This window comes from Pseudophryne corroboree, chromosome 3 (assembly GCF_028390025.1).
Source record: "Pseudophryne corroboree isolate aPseCor3 chromosome 3, aPseCor3.hap2, whole genome shotgun sequence".
NCBI lineage: Eukaryota > Metazoa > Chordata > Amphibia > Anura > Myobatrachidae > Pseudophryne > Pseudophryne corroboree.
In genome coordinates this window covers 734,113,045-734,132,473 of record NC_086446.1, presented here as the reverse complement: position 1 = coordinate 734,132,473, position 19,429 = coordinate 734,113,045, and the positions used below count along the sequence as shown (strand labels likewise).

At 42.1% G+C, this 19,429-nt stretch overlaps 2 protein-coding genes across 3 annotated transcripts in view; one reads left to right on the top strand and one right to left on the bottom strand.

The window, feature by feature from the left end:
* DOCK1 (dedicator of cytokinesis 1) overlaps nt 1-19,429 on the top strand; it is a 649,074-nt gene that overhangs the window by 267,611 nt on the left and 362,034 nt on the right. For both annotated transcript variants that reach the window (XM_063962225.1, XM_063962224.1), the window contains exons 25-27: nt 1,458-1,564; nt 6,426-6,553; nt 9,445-9,540. In XM_063962225.1, coding sequence (XP_063818295.1) covers nt 1,458-1,564; nt 6,426-6,553; nt 9,445-9,540 — 331 coding nt within the window. The remainder of the gene's footprint in view (nt 1-1,457; nt 1,565-6,425; nt 6,554-9,444; nt 9,541-19,429) is intronic.
* INSYN2A (inhibitory synaptic factor 2A) overlaps nt 15,895-19,429 on the bottom strand; it is a 91,490-nt gene continuing 87,955 nt past the window's right edge. Inside the window, exon 4 of the mRNA XM_063962226.1 lies at nt 15,895-18,910. Within this exon, the coding sequence (XP_063818296.1) occupies nt 18,727-18,910 (184 nt within the window). The 3' untranslated portion in view covers nt 15,895-18,726. The remainder of the gene's footprint in view (nt 18,911-19,429) is intronic.

Genomic DNA, 19,429 nt, shown 5'->3' with positions numbered 1-19,429 from the left:
AGATTGCAACAGTTCTCCTGAGTCCTGTTGCTCAGTGGACACTGAGTATTAATTAATTAATTAATTTATTTATTTATTTATTAACAGTTTCTTATATAGCGCAGCTAATTCCGTTGCGCTTTACAATTGGAAATAACAACAATAACAAACTGGGTGATAACAAACAGTCATAGAGGTAGGAAGGCCCTGCTCGCAAGCTTACAATCTATAGGGAAATAGGCATGTGTACACAAGGAAAGGTTCTATCTATTGCATAGTTGTTCGCCAGATTGCAAACATTCTTGGTGGGCTGTATGATATGGTCATACAGCAATGATGAACCGGGTTCGAGAGGAAGGGAAAATGAAGAATGAGAAGACATGTGAGGATATGTGTGGCCTATCTCATATCTCTATAAGCAAGATGTAGGCAAACTATGCCTTGTAAATGACTGCTGCATTAAAAAAAAACGCGGTCGGCCGGCAGCCCGCACCTCCGACAATCCCAGACAATTTTACATCTCGCCTAATGTTTGGGTCTCGGAGTGGAACCATTGTGTTTACTCAGGACTTCCATATGCTCAAGCAAAACACACAGCACTGGCTGTTGTGTGGAATCATATCGGAGCACGTGGGTGATACATGAAATGTTCCAATACATCTATCTCAGAGAGAATTCTAGAGACAGAGGGACAGACTTGCAGCAGACTGTGTGATTCTGACAATATAGTCATCAGGATTAAAGTGGCAATTAATGTAAAGTCATAACCTGATCTAGGGACGGTCTCGCAGGAATCCTCCCAGCTCCTGCTAATTTCTGGCTGTTACATTAGAACACAGAGGATTCATGAACCAGGGAGAGTAGACGTGTACCTATTAACTGGCACCTACAGAAGATATAAATTGAATACAAAATCTTTTTGAATGCAAAAGATAATGACACAATGACTGCGTTTTCATCTGCCTCTTCTGCACCTTTCAAAATTAATGTTGTTTTATTTATTTTCTTTGGTTTACAGTGCAGTAAACACGGACACTCCATTATCTGGCGTTCAGTGTGCTACGGGGAAAAAAAAAAAAGTGTATTATTTATAGAAGTTCTTGATTACGGGTTGCATTCGATATCCCGGCTGTCGGGATCCCGGCGCTCAGCATACTGGTGCCGGGATACCGACCATGACACCCCTGGAGGGAGAGTAATGCGTCACCATGCCCGCAGCATGGCGAGCGCAGTGAGCCCACAATGGGCTCCTTTGCGCTTGCCCTGCTGCCGGGATATACCCCTTGATTACATAGGCCATACTGTCCAGCATTTGTGTTTAGCGTACTGTATCCCGCTTATAAACATGGATTATGTAACGTTATTATATAGATAGTGAAACGTAGTAAGTGGTTAAACAATATAAATAAATATATATATATATATATATATATAATTTTGTTTTTCTTGACCTTTTTTCTTAACCTTTATTTCCACAGCAAGTTGTTTACTGATTTCATTCTGAATGTTCCGAGAGATCGCCTGGTGAGGCAGAAACTCTATTGCCTCATTGAGATCGTACACAGCGACCTTTTCAGTCAGCTTGGTAAGAAACAAAGCTCACACGAGCAGGGCCCTCATCCCTCGGGTTACTGCGCATTCCCATGCAAAAACTCTGGTTATTGCGGGCGGTCTAAAAGGGGAATCACTTGATGATTGACGGATGCTTTTGACAAATAAATATTTTATTTCAGTTTAGGTGGTATTTAGGGCAGATGATAAAAAAAAATAAAAATGAAAATACTACTTTGCGATAAATTCTCGTGTTTAGAATTCTATCACCAGTGAGTGCCTAGACAGAATTCTTATTAGGACACAGTCACTTTTTTATTTCCTTTAGGTTTTTAATTTCTTAAGTCCAAATAATTAATAATAATTGTATAATAATAAAATCATTAATTTGTTTTTTAGATTTTATCTGGCACTTAGGGCCGGATTCATTTTGCTTAATTCATTTAACACGTGAGGGAAAGGGTGGTAGCCACAGGCTTTTATGCCGTAGGCTATTCAATTACAATCCCTTTTCCTCAGGTGGTAAAATTGTGACTATAGTGATCAACCCATATGTTCCAGCATAAGTACCCGTCCCCTTGCCACAGATCTCTTTTCCAGCCTCCCTTAGGCTCGATCAGAAATCCGCTTTAAGTTTTTATTGCATAGACCAGGCCAACCAAATAACCCTTGGTTAATTACCACAGCTAATTGAATCAGGACCTTAATCTCCTGTTTGCTGTAACATAATACTTGGGATCAATTCCTATTCTGTTGTAGGCAGCAGTGCAGTAACATGCCATAAATAATTTTCAATACGGTACAGTATGTGTTCCTTTTGAGTTTTCTAATTTATACTGTATCCTTTTCTAATAAAGAAAACTTAAACATTGCTTGTTCAGCTTCAGTTTCTCACTGTGGAGAGTTGTCCACTTTCCTCTTGCCAGCAATTTCTCCCGACTGACCGACCTAATACAGCTGTTGCTTGGGGCGAACGAAACAATTTTACCTCTAACGAAACGAGTCAAGCCAAGTGTTGGCTGGCAGCACTGGTTATTGATGTAAGAATTACCTATTCCATACCCCTTCAATACAGTTTCAGATTTCTCTATTACCGATCTATATACCGACGGGTAGCAGTTGATTTACCGACGGACACAACACCGACGGTCATAATCCCGATAGCAATTGACTGACAGTCAAAATACCAACATTCATTATACCGACATGTTCAAAATGCCGACAGTCAGAATACCGTCATTTGAAATGTTGAAATGCCAACAATGCTTTTTTAAGATTTTTTTGCCCAAAAACAGACTGGTTCATACTTTACCATCCCAGTGGACCTGTAGGTGGAATATAATAGCATGGCGAGGGGACGCAGTACACTTACACGGTGTCTATGTCAACCTATGTCCACATTGACGCAAAAACCCCCCAGAAAAACTAATGTAGGCATTTTGAAAAGTCGGTATTCTGACTATGTCAGCATTTTTAGCATGTCGGTATTTTGACTGTCGGTTAATGGTTGTTGGGATTATGGCCGTTGGTACTGTGTCCGTCGGTAAATCATACTGAACCTATACCGACTATGGTTCTGTTACCCAGCTTCACATAACCGAGGCGGTTCCTCCCTCTTGGGGGCCCCCCTTATTTCCTATAAAGATTTGTATTGAGGAGGGTTTTCCAAAAGTGGCCAACCCCTTCTAGCAGGTAGTGGTAAGGTCGCTACTTGGCCACAATATAGCCACAGACGTCCTCACATTGGGGGTCATTCCGAGTTGATTGCTCACTAGCAGTTTTTAGCAGATATGGGAGTGTATGTTAGTTTAGCAGAAGTGCGAATGGTTGTATCGCAGAGTGCTTAAAAAAAAATTTCTGTAGTTTGAGTAGCTCAAAACCTACTCAGCGCTTGCGAACACTTCAGGCTATTCAGTTCCGGATTTGACGTCACACTCCCACCCAGCATTCGCCCAGCTACGCCTGCGTTTTTTCCTGGCACGCCTGCGTTGTTCCGAACACTCCCAGAAAACGGTCAGTTGCCACCCAGAAACGCCCACTTCATGTCAATCACTCTGCGGCAACCAGTGTGACTGAAATGCATCGATAGACCCTGTGCAAAATTACATCGTTCGTTCTGCCCGTACGTCGCGCGTGCGCAGAACTGCCATTTCTTAGCCTGATCGCTGCGAACAAATGCAGCTAGCGATCAACTCGGAATGACCACCATTGTGCTTTATCTATTCATATTTATATCCCCAGATATTTGTTGAGTTGCCTTCTGGTAGAAATAACATTATAGCCTACAATAAAATAGCTTTCACCACATTTACTGGTGAAGCAGGAACATGACGACTGGTATCTGGTTAAGTAGACATCATCATAAAGATTTTACAAGTCATTTTAGAAGTAGGGTAGCACACGAATGTTCCTGCCAGCCCAATAATTGTGCCATCCGAAACTGGGTACTTAATCGTCCCTCCTGACGGGCACAGCCGTGGTCACATTAAGCAATGGCAGTTCAGTTGGAATAAGGCATGATAGAGTCATAAATAAAATGCTCATGATTTTAATTCTACTGAAAATCCTTTTTTTTCAGCCAGTCTTAATGCACATTTAATTGCTGTGTAAACTGATCTTTTCATCACACAAAAATCCCAATGTTCAGCACTGATGGTGAAAACGTGAGAACACCCCTATGGCCCGGCCAGCTAGATGTAGCTACAATTGAATGCTCAGATGTTTGGTCTGATACATCGCTCACTGGTTCAGAATGTGCGGAAGGCTTTCCTTTATAGAGATTATTATTGTACTCTGTGTCCATCACCACCGTGTTAATGGCAGCGTATTGGCTGTAACAGATGTACAAGTACTCATAGCTGCAGTGATTGTGTCATTTGCCGCCACCTACATCCGTATCTTATTTGTAGCTCCATTTACAGAACATTTGTAGCAGTAAGTGATAATGTGGCCAACCCTCTACAACAGTGTTAAATCCGTTTGTGAAAGTACAAGTCACAGCGTGCCCTGACCATACTCTAAGGTTAAAGCATCATGCTGAGTGTTGTTGTTCCACAGATATGGCTTGTAAGAGTTAACGCAGATACTGAAAAAAATGCATCTACTATAGGACTCAGTCCTTATTACAACACGTCAATACGCGTTTTGTTATTGGTAGATGGCGCTAGTCTCACTGCTGTCTATGGCGAGCTTTATCTGTTGGCCAATAGCATTGTGATGATGACCTCTGCAAGTTCTGCACTCCACGGATATTCTCAGAGGAACAACAGTACATTGAACAATATTTGTGATCCAAAAGGTTTTTTGTTTGTTTTTTCACTCACATTTTGAAGCTGTTTTCATTTCATTTTGCGCAGTCTCTTACAGAGTCATATTTGTGGGATACTTTAGTACTTAAACCATGAACCAATGAGGATGTAAAAGAGAAACCTGTAACTCCAGAGTGAATGGAGATACTGAAATATTCAAAAGCCCAGGTAGTGGCGCAACAATTAGCGGGGGACACTGTAAGGAAACATGGCCGGTGTTACCACTAGGGAACCTAGGCAGGGCTGATGGCTCAGGGTTTAGGGGTTGCCTAAAATAGTTACTCATTCTGTGTCTTTCATCTAAACCATGGGTCTTCAACCTGCGGTCCTACACATCCCAACATGCTCTGTTACAGTTTTGCTTTTAAGGCATGCTAAAACGGAAGCAGGGCATGCTGGGATGTGTAGTTCCACAGCAGCTGGAGGGCCGTAGATTGAAGGCCTATGATCTCCACAATATAGAAGAAGTAGGTAAGGTTGCAACCTATGGGGTCACGTACTGGGATTTAAAGGTGATTCGGTCAGGTGACCAATGGCAAAATTCCGACACCATTCGGAATCCTGGTGCTGGAACCCCAACCACTGACATCCCGATGGTAAGTTTTAGGGTGCCGATTAGGGCCAGGGCCCTGGGAAAGGGTTAGGCACTACGGGAGAAGAGGGTGTGTGTGTGTGTGGGGGGGGGGGGGGGGGGGTTAGCCGTAGCAAACCCCCTCCCCCCGCCCCTGTCTCTTAGCCCTAGTCGCCACCCCAGGCTAAAACGCCTAAAGCAAATCTGGAGTCATTTATATTAAACATCCCTGATGAACTCAAGAAGCCTACTGGTAAGAACCTGTTTTCCCAATTCTAGAACAGGGGCAATCTTGGCAGCAGTGTGAGAGAGCACCTACACAGCTAACTGACCAGACATACGGGGGAAATTTATCAAGCAGTGAAAAGAGTGTAGAGGATTACCAGTGGAGAAGCTGCCTATCGGCTTTGACGTAGCATTTATCAAGTACATTCCTTAAAATGATTTCTAAAAGTTGATTGGTTACTAGGGGCACCTTCATCACTCTTTTCATTGCTTGATACATCTGCCGCATAGTGAAGTGTGAGGTGATGGCGCTCTGCTCGTTATACCCTTCTCTAATTATCACTTTGTTATGGGCAGGGTTGGGGCAATGTTCTTCCCACTCAGTTGCTTTATACATGTGGGATGTGATAGTTGGTGTGATACCTCACTGTGGGGTCTATTCATGAAGCAGTGAAAAGAGTGGAGAAGTGAGCCAGTGGAGAAGTTGCCCATGGCGACCAATCAGCGTCGAAGTAAAATTTAAAATTTGCATACTATAAAATGATACAGAGCAGCTGATTGGTTGCCATGGGCAACTTCTACACTCGCTCACTTTTCCGCACTTTTCACTGCTTCATGAATAGACCCTTCTTTCCTGCTGCAGCACAACATGAGAAGGCCACTGACTTGTTTGTTTTGTAGATTTGTTCCACCTATCACGTTGGTGTTTTGCAGTGCTGTTAGATTTTCATTTCACCCCTTTTTCATGAGCATTTAAGCATTGAAGCTAAAACTGCCTGTTTTATGTTCAGAATGCAGAGAAATTTTGCTTCCAATGATGACTGATCAGCTGAAGTATCACTTGGAAAGCCAGGAGGAGCTTGAAGCATGCTGCCAACTGCTCAGCAACATCCTAGAGATGCTGTACAGGAAAGACGTGGTTAGTACTGAGCTACATACCGCACTGTATAAGATCATCAGCTCATGAGCACCCAAGGCTGTGACAATTCAGTGCACTCATAATTTATGACTCCCATCGAGGTCCCTGATTCATTATTAGTGGCCAGTGGAGGAGAATGCCTAGTGTTGTGTGTAAATCTCGAAGTTCCTGCTTTTTCCTTCTCACTAGCTAGTTTAATTGTATGTCAGTGCTTTTTAGGCATGCTTTTCTATCACCATGTAGAGTTTCACCTCATTACCCTGTGATATAACGCTATGTTGTGCTCACTGCACTGGATATAGTTGTATAGAGAGCACTGTTGTGTTGTATCCCAGGGGGAATGAATATAAACAACAATGCTGACTCATAAAGAATCATGACTGAAAAGCACAGAAAGATGCTATAAAGAATAGACCATGTATTTATTAAAAGTTGCGGACAGGTATTTAGACATCAAAACTCCTCTCAAGAGGAGTTCATATTATATTGGTAAGGGCACATGCCAAAATAACCGTAGTCTTTATTTAGGGAGTTATACATTTTGAATAACATGCATTTTAATCTTACTTTGTGGCAGTTTCTAGAAAGAAATTAGCAAATGTATGGGTCTATTTACTAAGCCTTGGAGAGAGATAAAGTTGATGAAGATAAAGAAATAAAGTACCAACCAACTCCTAACTGTTAATATTCAAACACAACCTGTAACATGACAGGAGCTGATACTTTATCTCCATCCACTTTATCTCTTCCCAAGCTTAGTAAATAGACTCCTTAGACCCCGATGTACTAAGCCTTGGCGAGCGATAAACTGCCAACCAACCATCTCCTATCTGCCATGTTACAAGCTAAGGGGGTTATCCAATTAGAGGTGAAACAACATCGGCCGTTTTTCACACTTTTTTTTCCGATGTTTCACCAATATTTTTTTTACAGGCTATCCTGTTAGATTCCTGTAAAAAAAAAAAAAAAAATACATTATCTCCTGAAAACACACGGGTTCAGTGAAACCTGTGTGTTTTCGGTAGAAACAGCGGGGCTGTTTCCGGGGATTTGGGTTCACCTGCCTGAGGCAGGCAAAACAAAATGCTTGATAACTGCGGCAACCTGCAGTGTCCTTTGCCCGCCGCAGCAGGGCGGGCATCGGGAGTCGGCACTTGTCTCCTGGGGAGCGTCAGCACTGTGACCCTCATCCCCCATCTTCCAGAGTTACAGTGCTGCATCGAAAGCTGTCAGGAGCCAGCACCCGGTGCAGCAACAGGTAACCCCTGATATGCCGCCGCTCGTTCCTGCTTATCGGGGCTAATAGGGTAGCCCCTGGCAGAACAATTATCCCCAGTAAATTACCAGGGCTAATTGGATATCCCCCTAAGGGGTAGACATAAGAAGTGGTGATATGAGGGAGAAATGGTGTCAGGCACGTTATATCTCCCCCGTGTATTACTGCGGCGGTGTATGCTCCGTTACAGGGGTGCTATGCGCCCCTGTCTATATCAGTGCTGCTATCTATAAGATAGTACGCCCATGTGCGGGGCAATGTATTAATGGCCAGTGGCACTGACTGTCACGACAACTGCAGCTATCCATTTCGACTGCTGCAGGTGTTACATATACACCACAGCCAGGTCAGGGACATCACTATCCCAGGCTGCGGTGGCTGCCGGCCCTGGGCTGCATGTGAGATCTTGCGATAGTAGTGAGATCTCGCACATGCGCAGTGGAGCCGGCCGGGGGTGAGACACTAAGCTGATGCGCTGTGTGCTCAAGCAGCAATCGCCGGAGGAGGGGGCGTTTTCACTCCCCCACTTCCGGCTTCCACGATGTTAATACATCACAGTGCTGCTGCTGCCTGTTACACATCGGTAAAGAGGCGTCGCAGGAAGCGTTATACCGCACGATACATGCAGGTAAAATATTTTCACCTCAGAGTTAGATAAAGGACCATTATGAGCTGGTTGGTTGGTACTTTATCTCCGTCCAATTTATCTCTCAAAGGATTAGTAGGTAGACTCCTTTGAGACATAGGGGTGTATTTACTAAGCTTTGGATGGAGATAAAGTGAACAGAAATGAAGTACCAGCCAATAAGCTCCTAACTGTCATTTTCCAAACCCAGCCTGTGACATGACAGGAGCTGATTGGCTGGTAATTTATCTCCGTCCACTTTATCTCCCTCCAAGGCTTAGTAAATAGACTCCTTAAAGTGACTGTAATCTTGCCTCCAAGGCACAAAGTCCAGGGTGTTACAGACTGGAAGAAGCTACCAGGCAAGACGATAAGAAAAGCTCAGTAATGTGCTGCAAATGATTGAACGTAGTCGGGTAATGGAAGGGAACTGAACAAAACTATAGGGGAACTGTGGAATTTACTTTCCTGTTGACCAAGAGAGATTGGTGATTCCGCACCAGTCTTACACAATTCAGTGTGTATTTCAGGACCAGTATTCTTATATACAGAGAAAAGTCTCTAATGGAAGTCTGGTGGTGCACCCATAGTCAGAGGGGAAACTAGAACAAATGGGTTAAAGAAGACTCTTGTTTGGGTGCACTCTTGTTAGTCATGACTTTAACAAGAGTGCACCCAAACAAGAGTCTTCTTTAACCCATTTGTTCTAATTTGCTTTCCTCTCAGTACAGATGAAATCACTGCATGTTTAAGGCTATATATAATTCAATGGAGCCATTTTCGATACTTAGAAAAAAAAAACCATTAAATAATTTTCCTCACAGTCTCTAATATGAAATGGAAAATGTACTCTCTTTATGTGTAATTTATTGTTTTATACCCATCTGGCAAAACACATGCCCATGAGTTATTATTCTGCCTTGGAAAGTTTGATTCTGTCTCTAAGTAGCTATAAGTCTAATTGTTGGCGTTCTATTATTTGATGTACAGGGACCAACGCAGCGCCATGTCCAGATAATTATGGAAAAACTTTTGAGAACCGTAAACAGAACCGTTATATCTATGGGACGTGACTCCGAGCTCATTGTAAGTCTATATTTGGTAAAATTACTAAGTACTGATGATCCAGGCTTTGTTCTCTTTTTTATTTATTTATTTTTATTTTATGATCATGTTTAATTGTCTCACTTGCTGCATTTGTAATTCAGGTTAATACTGTTTGCTTATGTTCAAACACCACTTGTATCTCCAATACAGAAGTCCCCCTACAGAGGGTGATCTAGTAGAGATTTCTAAGGGGGACATGTACTAAGCAGTGATAAAAGTGAAGAAGTGAGCCAGTGGAGAAGCTGCCCATGGCAACCAATCAGCTGCTCTGTATATGTTTAGAGTATGCAAATTATAAATGTTACGTCACAGCTGATTGGTTACCATGGGCAACTTCTCCACCTGCTCACTTCTCCACTTTTATCACTGCTTAGTACATGTCCCCCTTAAATAGGGGGTCATTCCGAGTTGATCGCTAGCCGCCGTTGTTCGCTGCGTAGCGATCAGTGAAAAAAATGGCTAATCTGCGCATGCACCACAATGCGCACGGGTGTCGTACGGGTACAAAGTCCTTTGTGGTTTTGCACTGGTTCTAGCGACGATTCCGAACACACAGCCGATCGCAAGGAGATTGACATGAAGTGGGCGTTTCTGGGTGGCAACTGACCGTTTTTAGGGAGTGCTTAGAAAAACGCAGGCGTGTTGGGGAAAACGCAGGCGTGGCTGGGCGAACGCTGGGTGGGTGTGTGACGTCAAAAGCCGTCCCTCCGTCGTTAGAATCAACGCACACGAAGAGTAGCTACAGGGCTGGTTTTGTTTTGCACAAAAAGATTTTGCAGGCGCTCTGCTGCACAGGCGTTCGCACTTCTGCAAAGCGAGAGTACACTCCCCAGTGGGCGGCGACAATTCGTTTGCATGGCTGCTAAAAATTGTTAGCGAGCGATCAAGTCGGAATGACCCCCATAGTTGGGTAGCATTTGATCACACATCATAGACCTTTACAACGACTGAAAGTCTTATGAGTGGGGGGGGGGGGGTGTCACAGATGCATACCTCCCAACATTGTCATCTGCCTGATGGGACCTCTGCGCGTGTGCCCGGAAAGGGGCGTGAACTATCCAAAAGGGGGCGTGGCCTCACAGCACTGCCACGATTGTGAGTCACGCCCCTCGTTTGCAGTCACTGAAGGGGGCATGCCCAGAGCTCTGTGAGCAGCTAGCATGCCCCCAGTCACACTGTCTCCACATGCGCACAGCGTCTATTCTCCGCTGCTCTGCTAGGCAGAGCAGCAGTTACAGGAGCCTCCCAACTGCCCCTCCCCACCGTGGGACACTGCGGCCCGCGGGATGGACAGCGGGACAGTCCCCTCAAAAAAAGGGACTGTCCCGCGAAAATCGGGACAGTTGGGGGAGGTATGCAGATGGCCTCTAAAATACCAGGCTGACATGCTTAGCAGTGGGTGCTGGCCTGCACATCATGAACATCAGATACGTAACTTATTGGTTAATGCAGTGGTTCCCAAACTTTTGTGAGTCACGGCACCCTGGAGTGTCAGATTTTTTTTTCACGGCACCCCTAGGCCACAAGTTTCTTATTGAGAAATTTAGAAAAAAATATTAGATTAAGTAAATTATGTTTATATGTCATCCTTAGGGTCAGTTATGTGGTGAGGGACAAGATTTGCTTCTGTTTGTCCACATATTTTATAACTGGAAGCCATCAGCACTGGTTTTGCCTATTAAATTGACAATAAATAGTTTGAATTGGTCCTTGACCACCAACCTGAGGCACCCCTGCAAGTGTCCCGCGGCACCCCAGGGTGCCACGGCACACAGTTTGGGAACCACTGGGTTAATGTATTCCAAGGCCATCAGACTCCCAAAGAACATCCTGGTCTTCACCCATGTTATCACAGGCTGTAATATCACTTATCGCAATACCTGGCACTGCTCAGCTTTTATTATCAGATTGCAAGATATTGATGAGAAATGACATCTACATAATTGGTTACTATGGTAATTGTTATCATGCTGTAAATCAATTTTTAGCTCTTACCTTTTCCTGCTCTGCTATTGTGACCCAATGTTTGCATGTACTAAGCTCCCTTACATCTCTGTATCATGTAATCCTTATTAGTAGGTCTGTCATTTACAGGTGTCATCCTTCAGAATGTTGGCCCTTTTTATTACTGCTTATTAGTTCATAATGAAGTAACACTGACTTAAGGAAAACCGTATTTGCACAAGAACTTTTGCATGTTCAGTACAGTATATAAATGCGTAGTTGGTTACACCTTTAAGGGTTGTATTTATCTCTGCCAATAGTTTTACAGTTCTCCATTTTTTTTTAAACGTTTAAACAAAGTTTGGTTAACTCTTATCAACTGTGACCACAGGCTTTTTCATGCACCCCTATGTAATCTCAATTGTTCTAAACCTGTGTCAGCTGTTCTTTAGTAATTTATCAGCCAGTGTCAGGTGACTAGTGTACCTTTTAAAAGCCATAAGGTATAGGGCAGGTACACATTAAACCTAGTGGGCATATTTGCAGTTATATTATGTGTGATACAGTTGCCAGGTTTTAATTTATAAGACTCTGTGATAGTGTAGGACCTGCATGAAGTTGGGGTACCTTGGCGAGCGGTTTGCAGGCCTCCGTGCATTGGCAAATTCACTAACTAAACCCCCATCATTTATTTATTGATGTCGTGAGGATAAGTGACCATGCTACGGTGAGTGCCGAGTTTTTCGTTTGTGTGTGTGCATATATATATATATATATATATCTTTAAATTATCCGGCACTCCTGATATGATACTTTGTTTTCCGCAGCATTTAATGCTCTTTTCAGCCATGTAGCACACAAGCAGCGGCAATATATCCTGAAGACGAGACTAGGTCTTGAAACGAGCCGTTGAGAATTTGCCATGCTGCATATTTAACTATTGCTTGACCATGGAATTTGTCATGGACCATTAAAACCCTTTTTCCAGTAACCTGGAGTGACGTGCCATTTGCTTATTCAGCAATAGAGGGACTATATATATATATATATATATATATATATATATATACAGTATTTGCTGGCGTATAAGACTACTTTTTTGCCCTGAAAAACATGCCTCCAAGTGGGGGGGTCGTCTTATACGCCGGGTGCACTTCAGTTGGGATAGACATAGCTGCCATAGTGGCCTTCCGATACTCGCCCGGTGCCCATAGTGGCCTCCCGATGCCCGCCCACCTCATTCTACTCACCATCCAGTATCGCGCGATATCCAGTGCGGCCGCGGCGGGTCACTAGTGCCAATTACAGGGAGATGCAGGGACTGGCCGGAGGCGCTGCAGTCGCGTTGTGGCCGTACAATGGTGACAATGACAGGTACTGTAATGGCACTAATACTAATACTAATGGCACTCATGTGAAACCGGTAACACTAAATGCACACAGGGGTATACTTTTATACATTTTACAACTTTCTCCTCGCCCCCTCCCCCCTTCTTATGCATACCTTGATAAATACTCCCTATCCAAATCTCTTATCAGGTCATAATATACAGTATGTCACAAATCTGATGTTCTTTTACGTTTTATTTGGTGTGTGGAAGGGGGTAGTCTTATACGGCGAGTATATAACAAACTCTATATTTTGAGTGGAAATGTTGGGGGTCGTCTTATACGCCCAGTCGTCTTATACGCCGGCAAATACGGTATATATATATATATATATATATATATATATCTTACAAACGAAAATTTGCTTGTCTGTTGGAGAGAAACTCCAAATCCACTAAAACAATTGCAATGTGGTTTTCTCCATTGTGTAGGTAATTTTCCCAGGCAGGTTTTAGGCTAACTATCATCAGTTTCGTTCGTCTGGGTGCTGTGGGCGGGACGATGTATAAAGGTGTATTATAATGACAGAAATCCCACTAACATAATTGGACACACAAGATCATACGACGTGCATTTTTTCCTCCAACGACTGCAGACCTGAACTACTTCCAGCTGTCACCAAAACCCCATCACAGAGCCAAAGCTGTATCACTCCACAACTGTAACACTAGCACCATTCACAGAGAAACTGCTCACTGACAGCAGCACATCCCCGCCTCACTGACGTCGGCCCATTCCCGCCTCACTGACGCCGGCCCATTCCCGCTTCACTGACGCCGGCCCATTCCCGCCTCACTGACGCCGGCCCATCCCAGCCTCACTGACGCCAGCCCATCCCAGCCTCACTGACGCCGGCCCATCCCAGCCTCACTGACGCCGGCCCATCCCAGCCTCACTGACGCCGGCCCATCCCAGCCTCACTGACGCCGGCCCATCCCAGCCTCACTGACGCCGGCCCATCCCAGCCTCACTGACGCCGGCCCATCCCAGCCTCACTGACGCCGGCCCATCCCAGCCTCACTGACGCCGGCCCATCCCAGCCTCACTGACGCCGGCCCATCCCTGCCTCACTGACGCCGGCCCATCCCTGCCTCACTGACATTTCTGACAGAAAAAGGACCACACATCAGTCATCCCCTCAGATGACTGGTGCAATGATGATCTGTTCAAAGAACATGAACAGTACTATTTTTTTTCTCCCTATTCTGTATCTGTTTCACCCTACTGTACATCCTCTCGCGTAGAACTATTTTGTAACAAAATGGACCATTTTATAAGGTAGATATACCACTCTTGGGTGGTTGAACATACTATGTCTTCAGTCTCATATATGGTTGAGCTTGAAGAAGAATCACAGTGATTTGAAACGTTACTGTCTGTCTGTCTGTCTATCTATCTATCTATCTATCTATCTATCTAAGCGGAGCTGGTTACTGCAGCTACAGATGTGCCGTCCTACATTGATGCTGCAGTCAAGTTAAACAGCCCTTCTGGTCATGCGTAGTGGTTAGTGCGTTTACTAATGGCGGACGTTATTTTTGTGTGTGCATTTTTTCCCTAAATGTATGTCCATATCGCATCGCTATGCAAATATGACGCACAAGCAGGCTCTGCTGATCATTATATGTGGCATTCCTATGTTCTCCGTGGCTGTATCTGCATACAAAATGCTACATCACAATGTTTTCCGTCTGCAGAATATAGGCATGCCACGTATAATTTTAATCCGCATAGTCTGCTTGTGCGACTTAGAACACCCAATGTTAGCAGAGCTGCCTGGGAACCGCCGGCTCACTCACTCCAGGCATCTCGCAAGGCATGGCGTATTGAGCGCTAATGTATGAGGACACCCCTGTAATTGTTACATAAAAATCAGAGGATCTGCACTCAGCATAGTAAACAATGGGGTTTTAGTTCATATACTGATCAATGCATTGAAGTTTGCAGCCCCCGTCAAGAGACACAGTTTTTTTGCAAAGTAATCCTACTTCATTGTGATAAATACCTCAGTATCTTTGGCTGTACCAGTGGTTCCCAAAATGTGATCCTCAAGGCACCCCAACATTCCAGGTTTTAGGGATATCTCTGCAGGGACGGATCTAGACTTTTCTTTAGGGGGGGGGGGGGCGGTTTACTGTTTAATATTGACTCCTCCCTCTACAGTCCCAGCTCCTCCCATCTGCAATCCTAACTCCTCCTCCTCTCAATTCTGACTGAACTTTTTGAGTGAGACTGAGATAGAGCTTTGTGATTGTTCTATGTACATGTGACTGTGCTATGGTGTAATTGTATTTATTAGCCCTAGTACCCACACAACAGCAAGTGAGGGGCAAATGCTCTGTAATCCTTGCTCCTCTGTGCAGCTGTGGTATAAGCTGCAGCACATCGTTCTGCCTCGGGCTCTCCCCGGAGAGCTCTCTTCTGCTCAAAAGTGGGCATGGCTATGACTGTGTTAGGGGGGCGATCTCCCCCCCCCCCCCCCCCCCTAGATCCGGCCCTGTATCTCTGTTTATGCACATATGGTATAATCAAACTGACGGAGGTACTAATTAAGTCAACTATGCCTAAGCATGGATATCCTTAAAACCTGGATGGTTGGGGTGCTTTGAGGACCGCATTTGAGAACCACTGGCATATCCGATGGTACAATCAAAAGCACAGATAGCGCATTACTATGGGTCTATTTCAGCTTATTCAAAAAGCATGTTTCAAAGCCCTAACCTGTGACCCTAAAGAAATGGCCAAGTCATGGCCTATGCTTTTTTTAAAATTGATTTTTATGTATTTTTCTTAAACATTACAATCGTGTAGAAAAATATGCAATTTACTTACCATTGTAAATATGAAGACAATGTTGTAAATCTTTCCTAAAATATATACATAAAATACAGTAACAGTAATTTAAAAATAATCATCCTAAATAAGAGTATTTTAGTCATCTTTAAGTACAAGTGATTCATTGTAATATTTATTTGAAGCACGGCTAATTAGTGAAAAATATAAAAAAAAATCAACCTTTATTTTCAAATTGAAACCAGAGTTTCATTTAATATACTATTCTACTGATTTAATCATAATATATGGGCAATACTTTATTTGGGGACATAATTTTAATTGTGCAATATAAACATATGTATCTTTAATTAAAAAACATTAAAAAATACAGTAATATTTCACCCCCACCCTGCAAATAAAACAATTGCACTTCCTTCTTGGCACATGATCACTATATTCCCTTTACACATACTAGTTTATACACAAAAATAATTTAATATTTTTTATGTACATTTTTAGTAGCCCTATTAAGTTAGTCTGACAGTAGTTCTCATAAAACATCTCCTTTTTTTTCCTGGGCATGATAACAATTTGTACAGTATTAATTAAAAATGCACAATCCATACACTTGTTTCAAATTATCACACAGTGATAGCAAATAAAGTACCCTAGGGCAGATGTATTAGGCCTGGAGAAGTGATAAAGCAGTGATAAGTGCAATGTGATAACGTACCAGCCAATCAGCTCCAATATGTAAATGAACAGTTAGGAGCTGATTGGCTGATGCATTATCACTTTCCATTTATCACTGCTTTATCACGACTTTTATCACTTCTCCAGGCTTAATACATCTGCCCCCTTCTTGTTCCAATTGATATATCCCAGCATTGAAAAAACGCTCAAAGATCATACATGCATTGTTTTTTCTTATCTTCTAAATAATGAATTGAACTTTTATTTCCTTACACTCCGTAGTGTTGTAACATAAGCTGTTTGTTACATTCCAAAAATGCAATTTAGATATGATTTGCCATTTTAAATCCCAGATCTAAAGTCTAAATTAAAGATAAAAACTGGCTACATGACCTATACAATAATTCATAAAACCTCTTAAACATTTTCTGTGAACTAATGTAGGAAATTATTCTGATGTGTTTGTGTAATATATGGCACATCCCCAATATGCAGCAGCTAATTAACAATATGCTGTTTTGTTCATTGGCTGCCTTTTCAGTGTTAATTGATTTGTAACCAGGTATTTTGGATCACTTTTGAAAAAAAGAGCTTGTGTGTTAATTGAATAAGCAGTAGACACTTCAAGGGGAAGAGCAGTTAGTGTAGGTTGTGTCACACAGTGTTTTCTCACAGGTAAAAGCGCACAGAGCTATTCAATCAGAAAGCCGCCAGCATCACATAAGCATTTAATGCTTATTTCTGCTCACACTTTTGTAGGGTGCAAACACAAATAAGCATGGGAGCAGCCTGTGTGTTGATTGTGGGTCTGTGTGTTGATTGTGGGTCTTTAATTGAATAGCTCCATCACTTTATCCATGACGCAAGCCAAATCTTTGTGATCTCCCAATAAATGTGTAAAATTCTGTATAAAATTACTTAACAATATTAATAATAATTTCTCAGGAATATAACCCTTATATTATCACTCTTTCTGGGAGACTACCACTGTGAAGATACAGTAGAAAAAGTAAACATTCTCTGCATCCAAACATCTTACAAGCTACGGGGTATATTGCAAAAAATAATTTTTGTGGGGTTTTTTTTTTTGGTGGGGGGGGGGGTAGGGGGTGGGCTTAGGGGCATATAACAAGTGTAATGTCTTATTATACTATGATTTCTAAGTAAGTCCTAACAATTACAATCAAGTATTAAGATTGTAAGGTTATACTAAGTAGTGAAACAACCCACCATTAAGTTTTAACATTGCATGAATTAAAGATTAAATTTACATGTAATTGCTTCCTTTAAAATTAGCTAGAAAATACCCAATATACATAGTTTGCTTAAACAGACAATGACTAATAAATGTAAATTGCACTTCTCTAAATTAAACCATTTTTATTGGAAAAATTTGTAGATCTCTATGACCTATTGTAACAAAGCGTAATGCCAAATTAAAGCGAAAAATAAATTAATAAATCTTGGCTTCTTTTACATTGGTATGGCATTTTGAGACTTTAGAATACAAAACATAATGTTAAGACCAACAGTATTCCAACATTAGTTATGAAATTTAGCCAGAACTTCATAGTTTTGGGGGTTTTTGGGTACGAAAACATTAGAAATTAGAACTAAGAAAACATAGTGTCCCATAGCCTTGACCCTGTCAACGAACAATGAGATTAAAGGCATGTTCTGACTTTGGGATATGCCTGGCTGCTCGCACTTGAGCAATTTTAAATGTCATTTCTGTTCTATTAAAATAAACATGCCAATGACTGAAAAATATAATTCAGTAGCATGGGAAGGCAAACCTGTTTAGTCACATCTTTTGAGATTTTCGCTGGTCTCCAACCATTTGAAAATTTGTGCTTTCTCCAAATTTGGATGTGCTGAGAACTGCACTCATCCCCTGCTTGTGTTTTGAAACAAAGCATTAAATAAAAGACCCCTTTATAATTTTTCTTCTTTAAATTCACGTTTAAAACGTAAAAGGAACCGGGACCCAAATTATAGCCGTAGGTTTATGCAGGACCAGGGGAAAGAAAGGAGGAAAAAGAGAAAAATTCATACCATAATTTTTCTTTTTCTTCACATTTGGTAACAAAAGTTTGAAATCCAGATTTTACATCCCACAAAGAGGACTGCTAGGAAAAGTTGGCATGTTGTGATTTTTATACCTTGCTTCTGCCATTGAATTGCAAGTATAAAGGCCTTTTTGGTACGCACAGTAGGTATCTGCATACTGCCCAGCCATTTCCTCCTTGATAACATTGCGTTAACAAGATCCCTTTGTCGATGATCTGTTGTATTTCAGGTATGTGCCTAAGAAGGCCACAGGCTTGATATTTTTTTTTTTTAAATATATATTTTTAGTTTTAGCTAAAGAAACCAGAGTTTCCATCTTCCATGTTTTTTTGATTCTGTTTTAGCTTTTTGCTTGGGAGTTGATGTGTAACTCTCTGCAGGGTAAGGCAAAGGTGCAACCTGAGTTTCCTCAATGGGATGGAGTTTTTTCAATACTGGTTGTAGTTTGTCTTCTTGCTGCTTGAAATCCAATTCGACGCTGAAACGTAGAAGATGTCAATTAAATTACTAAGTGTTTTCTTTTAAATAAAAAACATGAATTATAGAAAATCTTTAATAACAGAAGATAACCCTTAAACAGTCGACCCCATGCAATTGTTTTCCACAGGTCTCCGTGTACAATTTATTTACCAACGTTTGCGCAAACCTGGACAGACGCCTCGAACTAAAAACTTATTTCAGTTTGAAGAATGTAGATCTGTAGGGTGGCCATGTTTAAGGACTGAACACTCTTCTGTGGGACACTTTTTATAAAGATTGTTATGTAATAAATTGTAAACGTTTTGAGAATCCGTTTATAATGATGGGAAACCCCAAACCGTAACACAACATTTATTGTGATCCAGTTGAAAGACTTGGATACCAGTAGGCTGCATCTTGTCAAAGAGTTTGTTTTTAGCATCATATGATTGGATTCACATTCTTCCTTCAAATTATGTGGTCTATGTACTAAGCCTTGGGGAGTGATAGAGTGGATGGAGATAAAGTACCATCTCCG